The 8,705-nt window shown below is 57.2% G+C and overlaps 1 protein-coding gene across 2 annotated transcripts; it reads left to right on the top strand.

Moving 5' to 3' along the window:
* The first annotated feature begins 4,092 nt into the window (after positions 1-4,092).
* On the top strand, positions 4,093-8,447 carry LOC111558053 (cytoplasmic tRNA 2-thiolation protein 1). 2 transcript variants are annotated; one of them, XM_023245507.2, is made up of 3 exons: positions 4,093-4,346; positions 5,730-6,274; positions 7,857-8,447. In XM_023245507.2, exons 2-3 carry the CDS (start codon positions 5,767-5,769, stop codon positions 8,429-8,431), a joined length of 1,083 nt encoding a protein of 360 aa, XP_023101275.1. In that variant the 5' UTR covers positions 4,093-4,346; positions 5,730-5,766; the 3' UTR covers positions 8,432-8,447. The 2 variants fall into 2 exon arrangements, with proteins under 2 accessions (XP_023101275.1, XP_023101274.1); XM_023245506.2 differs by having other exon boundaries at positions 4,093-4,440.
* The last annotated feature ends 258 nt before the right edge of the window (positions 8,448-8,705 follow it).

Genomic DNA, 8,705 nt, shown 5'->3' with positions numbered 1-8,705 from the left:
GTACCTAAAGCTTATGTGAATCATGTCATAAAATAGTCATTCTATTAACAAACAATCCCCATCTCCTGTCACCTCATACAATGTATAATGACTTCTGGCTCTGAGTGACAAGAAAAAAATTTAATGTTGAAAAATGTCAGATATCATTTTAAATTTTTAAAAATATTTGTTTATTCATTTATTTTATTCTATTTTTTTAAATACATTTATTTATTTTTGAGACAGAGACGGAGCATGAATGGGGAAGGGTCAGAGAAAGAGGGAGACACAGAATCTGAAACAGGCTCCAGGCTCTGAGTTGTCAGCACAGAGCCCGACGCGGGGCTCGAACTCACGGACCGCGAGATCGTGACCTGAGCTGAAGTCAGCTGCTTAACTGACTAAGCCACCCAGGTGCCCCTCTATTCATTTATTTTAAAAGAGAGAGAGAAAGAGTGCATGCGTGTGCAGGGAAGGGGCAGAGAGAATTCCAAGCAGGCTCTGTGCTGTCAGCGCAGAGCCAGATGCGGGGCTCGATCCCACAACCCTGGGATCACGACTTGAGCCGAAATCAAGAGTCGGACATTCAACTGCCTGAGCCACCCAGGCACCCCAACAATTTCCCCTAATCTAAACCAACACTAAGCTTCTAGGTTTTATAAACTAATGTAATCCACAAAGGGAGTCCTGACCTTAATCGAACACTAACCCAGTGTGGATCCATTTCATCTTCAAAGCCACCCTTTGATTTCACAGATAAGGGCCCTGAGGTCTAAAGTCACTCAGATGTAAGAAAAGAGCGTGAATCTGAGTCCAGGCCTGTGTGTGATTCCAAAGTTCTTTCCACTGCCTGGTTGAGGGTGTCTTGGGGGCTGAAGGTGACAGAGGTCAGGAAAGGCTTCCCCAAAGAGGTAGCATCCTGGGTAGTTCCAGAAGGGTAAGTAGGCATTCAACACCAATGCCAAGTGAGGGAAAGGCACTCTAGGCAGAGGGAGAAGGAGTCACCAGAGAGCTTGGCACGCGTAAGTAGCAGAGGTGATGGCAGCCAGATCTACGGAGCACTTACTGTGGCCCAAGAGCTGTTACAAGTGTTCATCAAGTGTGCCCTCTTTTCAACCTCAGGACTACTGACATTTTGGGCATGTTAGTTCTTTGCTATTGGGGCTGTCCTGTGTGTTTGAGATTCATAACACTGCTGGATGCCAGTATGCCTCAACCCCAGGTGTGACAACCAAAACTGTCCCTGCCAAATGTCCTCTGGGGGCCAAAATCATCTCAGATTGAGACCCACTGCTCTCATCATGCGAAGGCTGTACCATTATTATTTCTACCTTACAGGTGAGAATATGTAAGCTGTCCACAGTTACACAACCAGGTTGGTAATCCCACGATCAGAACCAAGCTGTTCTGTCTTTAACCACAACACCACGTGGCAAGTTTCCTACCTGGGCTTCATGCTCACTGGGCTACAGATAACAGTAGGGGACAAGAAAGGAGAGGTAAGCCAGCAACAGCTCAGCAAGGGCCTTGAGTACCTTGCCTGTTCTGTACGAGGCCTTGCAAATCCAACCGAAGCCCTCTTTCAAGGAGCTCCCAACCCAAAGAGACACTGAAACAGTCACAGTCACAGCCCAAGGTGACGGGGCCTCTGACAAAGTGAGCCTAGAGGTGGCTTGTTAACGCAGTGCAAGGTAGGATGGGTCCTGTAGTCTACCTGGAAAAAGTACATCCACGTGGCTACCTGGATGACAAACAGGAATCAGTGTGATGGGGAGGAGGGGTGAGGGAGGGAGGGTCTTCAGGAAGAGAGGACAAAACGTGCAAACACCTGGCAGAAAAGTTAATTCGCTGGCGATTGTGGGGGACCTGCCAGAATCTCAGGGATGGGAGAGGCTAAAATGTCATCAAGGGCATGGTTGCAAACACCAGGCTGAGGGATTCGACCTTACCCTGCAGGTGATGAGAGCTAGTCATCTGCCCTCTCCAGAAACCCCCAACACCAACTTACAGTCTTTTCCACTGGAATATTAATTAACATGTTGCAGCAAACAAAACATAAAAATGTTTGCAAAACATCCGTGAGGAACCTCTGCCCAAACTGTGCCAGCTTGCTGGTGAATGTGGCCACTAAGGACTACAGGGACTGGTCCCATTCTCAACACTCCCAACCACTGCCACCCCAGGGAAGTGACATAAGGGACCAGCACACCCCCACCCCAAACACTTATTAAGCACCAAGCACTGACCTTCATGCTTTATATGATGTTTTTAAATATACTTTTTAATGTTTATTTACTTTTGAGAGAGAGAAAAGAAGAGACAGAGCACAAGTGGGGCAGGGGCAGAGAGAGAGAGGGAGACACAGAATCTGAAGCAGGCTCCAGGCTCTGAGCTGTCAGCACAGAGCCTGATGCAGAGCTCGCACTCACGAATCGCAAGATCATGACCTGAGCCGAAATCGGTCGCTTCACCGACTGAGCCACCCAGGCACTCCCAAGCTTTACATGTTAACTCATTTACCTCTTTATCCCAACAACTGCTTTATCACCCCCACAGAGGACACTGAGGCACAGAAAGGTTCAAGGTCGCATGACTAAGCAAGTGGCGCAGGCTGGCTTTCACATCCTCTTGTTGTCAATGACGTCTAGTCTTGAGGGTAATCCTTGTTATTAACTTCTCACTCAAAAGTATACAGGTGGTGTTGAGATCTACTCAAACATTTAATTAGAGAAACTTGCAAAGTAGGAGACTAAAACCAACACAGAAACACCTGAATTTGTATACTAGTTTTGGGGCAGAAAAATGAATGCACATCACAGAAGAACACCACTCAGGCCAGCGTTCCTCGGCTTTGGCACTATCGTTTCAAACTGGATAATTCTTTGCAGTAAGAGGCCAGCCTGTGCACACTGTATTCAGCACCACACTTGGCCTCTACCTACCAAACACCAGTCCCACCCCTGCCCTGGTCCGTGGTTGTGACAACCAAACACGTCTCCAGATAGTGCCAAATGTTCCCTGGGGCACAAAACCACCCCAAACTGAGGACTGGCTTAAAAACTGTCAGTTTTGAAACTTCATCTCCTTTCTTGAAAAGAACTATTAGGCTTGGTCCCCAAAGAGAAGCCGACCTTGATTAGGAGAATTAAATGGGAGGAGAATAATGAAAGTTTACTGTTTGGCGCATAGACACGTGCCATATTAACTCATTTATGTTCACAAACAGCCTGTGGGGCAGCCTCTGTTGTTAGGCGCACTTTACAGAGGAGGAATGTGAGACGGTACGTGCCGAGCACATGCTAATTGCTCAGCGAGCGCAGTTCTTTCCCCCATGTCCTGGCTAGCGGCACTTGTAACCTCTGGGTTCCCGCAGCCCCTGACATCTGGTCCCTCCACATCAAGCTTCATCACCCTCAACTCCCCACCCAGGCATGACACTCCTGTGTCCCCGAGGGCAGGACCCGGCACACAGGAAGCCTCAGGAAATCACTAACGTAGGAGCCCGATAACCAGGGTTCAACCCTCGCGACAGCTTCAGATACTCAAATGTGCCCCAGCACCCGGGAGAGTGCTCGGTTTTTTGCTTTCGGAGGCTTGTGCCCTCGGAAACCCTCCGTGTCTTGGGGCTCACCTGTCCTCCATCTCGAGCTCTGCCTTCAACTCCACAAGGCTGGAGGTGCGCGCACTCGTCCGTGCGCTACACCTGAGCGTAGCTGCCCACTGGGTTCCGCCCCCAGCCCGGTAACCGCGTGGGGAACCGCAAACCGCCCGTTGTCGGCTTCACGGACGCAAGGCGCCCCCAGCCCGCACCGCCGAGGCTCTGGGAACCCGCGCGCACCCACTCCCACGCCTGCGGGCGGAGCGCATAAAAGCCCACTTCGTGCACCGTGCGCCGCAGCCCAAGCCTTGCAATGTGCGGTTGCACGCGCGGCCTCTCCCTTGCGTGCCCTTATCCCTCTCTTCCCCCCACCCCGACAACTCTCCAGTCGCACCATAAATTCTATCATACTTCCATAAGAGCAGAAAACCTGGAAAGCATTCATTCCTTCTCTAGAATAAAGTGCACAGTGTACGGCGGCACACAGAAATCAGACGGCCCACCTGTTTTTGCGCAGGCGCAGACGGGAGACGTGCCGGCCTGGCCGGGAGCACTCTGGGAGACTTGGGCGGAGAGCGTGACGTCACGGCGAGGTTGGCAGCGTGTGCGCCCAGCTGGTCTCGCAGCTGAAGGCGATGCGGGCCAAGCCGCCGCGCCGGCACCTGGGAGTCGTAGGCGGGTAAACCCAAAGCCTTCTGGGAATCGTAGTCCCTCCACAGGCTTCCGCGTTTTCTCGGAGCCTGGACTTCCCAGCGCGGGTTCTACTCACGTGAGTTTCCCCTCCTCAGCGGGCCGATCTCCGCTCTTTGTCGTGCTGCGGTGTAGGAGTTGAGGGTCTCCATCTTACCTTCCCACGCATTCCGGTAGGCATCCCTGGAGAGATGGCACCGCTCTCCGCGATCCTCCAACGCCTGTGTCCGGTGCCCCTGCTGACCCGCTTTGGAGCCTGTCTAGGTTCTGATTCCTAGCTTCCACCCTCAACCTGAGGGCGGTTCGAACGCAGCCTCCTCTGCCCTGGTTACAATCTAGAGTGATCAGGGCTGGCCTGGGGGGTGTCAGGCGGCCATGAGAGCCCAGAGGAGGCGCCAGACCCAGCGCAGGTTTCAGGAAAGACTTCAGAGCAAACAAAGGACCTCCAAATTGCCATGCCCAAACAAAGTTACAGATTCTCTGGACTAAACCTACACCTCTCGCGATATTTCCCTATTCTTCCTTCTTTCCCACGTCCTCCCCATGAAATGGTCCCACTATCCTTGCAAGTGCTGAAGGCAGAACCTTGAAGTCGTCAGTCCTCTGTTTCTCTCATCTATTGCCTCGTTCAACCAAGTCTCGTGTGAGTCCAACCTACTCTATTTCCAGAAGAGATCCAGAATCTGACCACTTCTCTCCAGTGCCTCTACTCAGCCCTTAGCCACATTACGGCTCATCTGGACCATTGTAGGAGCCTCCTCACTGGTCTACCGGTGTCTGCCCTCGCCACTCTCCACTCTCTGTTCCCACGCAGCAGCCTGAGGCATCCTGTCAAAATATAAATCACATCCTATCACTCCACAGCTTTCAACCATCTAACGGTTCTCAGCTCATTCAGAATAAAATCCAACCTTTTCACCCTGCCAACCTCCAAGCCCCCGATCTTCTCTTGTCCTCACCCATAACTCACTTTCCAAACAACTGAATATAGGCCCTTCCCTTCAGGTCCTTTGCCTTTGCTATTAACTATCTGGAACATTCTTCCCACCCTGATCTAATTGCCTGACTCCTTCTCATCCTTCTGGTCCCAGTTCAGAGGATAATTCCCTCATATTACTCCTTATATTTATTTGTCAAGTGTCTTGGTTATTTACTTATCATGGGTTGGCTCCTCCCCTAGAACGTCGTGCCTGCAACCTTTCCTATTTTGTTCACTGCTGTTCCAGTATCGAACGCATTTTGGGTAGATGGGAGGCAATGAATGGATACCTGTTGAATGAAGGAATGAATGATGAAAAGCTTACGCTGAGACTTGAAGGTGCCAATCCTGCACATGTGCTGGGAGAGGGTTCCAGGCAATGGGTATATGCACTCTGGGCGCTATCCAGGCAGGCTTCCCAGAGGCATCGACCCCGCAATCCAGAATCCGCACGTAACCTGCCTCCCCTCTCTCCCTGTCCAGGGGAAGCCAACTCCTCCCCGCCCGCCCGGAACCCGCGATGCCCGCCCCGCAGTGCGCCTCCTGCCACGCGGCGCGCGCGGCCCTCCGCCGCCCGCGCTCCGGCCAAGCGCTGTGCGGCGCCTGCTTCTGCGCCGCCTTCGAGGCCGAGGTGCTGCACACGGTGCTGGCGGGCCGCCTGCTGCCGCCCGGCGCCGTGGTGGCCGTGGGCGCCTCCGGCGGCAAGGACTCCACGGTGCTGGCGCACGTGCTGCGCGAGCTGGCGCCGCGCCTGGGCGTCTCGCTGCGCCTGGTGGCCGTGGACGAGGGCATCGGCGGCTACCGGGACGCGGCGCTGGCGGCCGTGCGGCGCCAGGCGGCGCGCTGGGACCTCCCGCTCACCGTCGTGGCCTACGCCGACCTCTTCGGGGGCTGGACGATGGACGCCGTGGCCCGCAGCACGGCCGGCTCCGGCCGCAGCCGCGCCTGCTGCACCTTCTGCGGGGTCCTGCGGCGCCGCGCGCTGGAGGAAGGGGCGCGCCTCGTGGGAGCCACGCACATCGTGACGGGTGAGCGCGGGCGCCGCAGCCGAGGGGCGCGGGGCGGGCGCTGCAAGGGGGCTGGGCGCGTGCCCAGCAAGGGGTGAAGGAGACGCCGGGGGTGCCCGAAGTGGGGGATCTCCACGAGAAGGGGGTGCGCACGCCCGCTGAGGGTGCGTGGGCAGAGTGTGTGCGCGCCGGGGCTGGGCGCGGCAAGCCTTGAGTCACTGCCTTCGCTTTGGCCGTGGAGGGGTGGAGGGGTGCTCTCCGGGGGCTGGGGCTGTGTTCCCTGCAGTTTTCAAAATGACATTCTCTGTGTCCCTTCACAAAAGGAGGCGAGTGAAGTGACACCACCCATCAGAAGCCATCTGTAGTCTGAAACGCAACTCTTTAGACCCCCCTTCTCTGTCGGCCTCCTCTCTGAGAACTTGAGAACTTACTCTCTCCCAACCGTTGCTTCAACGCGTGATTGTTGACCATCTCCTCTGTACCAGACGCTTTGTAGCCTCGAGCAATACCTAACCTCGGTTACCTCATCTGTAAAACGGGGTTGTTAATAATATCGAGGTCCCAGGGTCGTTGGGAATAAAGTGAGTTCTGTGTGAGGCACTTAGACCAGAGACTGGCAAACAGCAGACCTCACAGAGATGTTTGCGTCCTGATGCTGCCCAAGACAGCCTCTGCCCCTGCCCTCCCATCATGTCCATAATTATAGCCCGGTAAGTGCCGCTAAGGAAAAATCACACAGACTTTGCCAGTTTATAACAGGAGGACCCAATGAAGGGGGAAGCCTGGAGTTAGGAAGTGGTTCCCGAGTGAGCCTGACCTGAAGGCCGCCTGAGTAACCAGTGAAGGGCAGACCCAGTTGTCGGGGTCTGAGCAGAGGAGGTGGCTGGTGCAAAGGCCCTGAGGAGGGGAAGTGTGGCCAACTGGAGAAGCCCCAAGAAGACCAGTGTCTGTCGGACCAGACAGACTCAAGTATCAGACGACAAGATGCAGAATAGGTAGACGTTTAGGTGACGTTTATGGTGACTGTTGAGTGAATACTGAAGCTCTCGCTGGCCTTCCTGCACGCGGTGATCCGCATTCCCCGGCACTGGGACAGCAGCCTTCTTGACAACCTCCACTGACCGTTAGAGGCCGCTTTGACTTCTCCGGTGCCGGTGCCGTGTGACGTACACCTTCAACTGAGACTGAAAAGATATTTGTAGCATAAAGCACTTCTGCCACCCTCCTGAAAAAGCAGCCGGCACAGGGCCTGGCTGGCGATAAGTGGGTGGCAAATGAGGGCACCCCGGGTTGCCTCCTGGAGGCCTGTGTGTCCCCTCTCGTTTCTCACTGTGCCCACCGCCCACCTCCACCAGGCTGTCGCGCGGTGCCCAGGGGTCTCCATGGCCCTGTCCGGCCCTCCCTGCTGTTCTCCACGCACCGCCCCCCCCCCCCCATCTCTCTCCTGGTCCTGGCGTCCTGCAGTGTCTGGGGGTGGGGTGGGGGTCTCCAGCCCGGGTCGCCCACTCTGTGCCGCTCTCCAGGGCCCCTCCCCGTCCGTCTGGGTCCCTGCTGCCCCACGGCGGCGCCCCCATCTCACCGGCTCCCCGTCTCTCTCCCCCAGGCCACAACGCCGACGACATGGCGGAGACCGTGCTCATGAACTTCCTGCGGGGCGACGCGGGGCGGCTGGCCCGGGGCGGAGGCCTGGGCTCGCGGGGCGAGGGGGGCGCGCTGCCGCGCTGCCGCCCCCTGCAGCTGGCCTCGCAGAAGGAGGTGGTGCTGTACGCGCACTTCCGCCGCCTCGACTACTTCTCGGAGGAGTGCGTCTACGCGCCCGAGGCCTTCCGCGGCCACGCGCGCCACCTGCTCAAGCTCCTGGAGGCGGCGCGGCCGTCGGCGGCGCTGGACCTGGTGCACTCGGCCGAGCGCCTGGCCTTGGCCCCGGCCGCGCGGCCCCCGCCCCCCGGCGCCTGCTCCCGCTGCGGGGCGCTGGCCAGCCGCGCGCTCTGCCAGGCCTGCGCCCTCCTGGACGGGCTGCAGCGCGGCCGGCCCCGCCTGGCCATCGGCAAGGGCCGCGGGGGGCGCGACGAGGAGGGCTCGTCGGGGCCGCCACCCCCGCCTCCCGGCGACCCCGGCTCTGCGCCGGGCCCCGCCGCCGGGGGGTGCGGGGCTGCCTGTAAAGAGCGCTGCGAATAAACCCAAGGGACCTCCGCCCGGGCTTCGGTGCGAGGCTGGGAGGGGGACGGACGGGACCGGTCGCCGCCGACCCCGCAAAAGCTGGGGGCCGGGACTCCTGGGTCTGAGGGAGGAGGGGCTGGGGGCCGGGACTTCCGGGTCTGAGGGAGGAGGGGCTGGGGGCCTGAACTGGGTATGAGGGAGGAGGGGTTGGGGGCCGGGAGCCCTGGGTCTGAAGGAGGAGGGGCTGGGGATCAGGACTCCTGGGTCTGAGGGAGGAGGGACTGGGGGCCGG

This window comes from Felis catus, chromosome E2 (genome assembly GCF_018350175.1).
Source record: "Felis catus isolate Fca126 chromosome E2, F.catus_Fca126_mat1.0, whole genome shotgun sequence".
Lineage (NCBI taxonomy): Eukaryota > Metazoa > Chordata > Mammalia > Carnivora > Felidae > Felis > Felis catus.
Note: the sequence above shows the minus strand (reverse complement) of the source record. Positions and strands in the feature narration are given on the sequence as shown.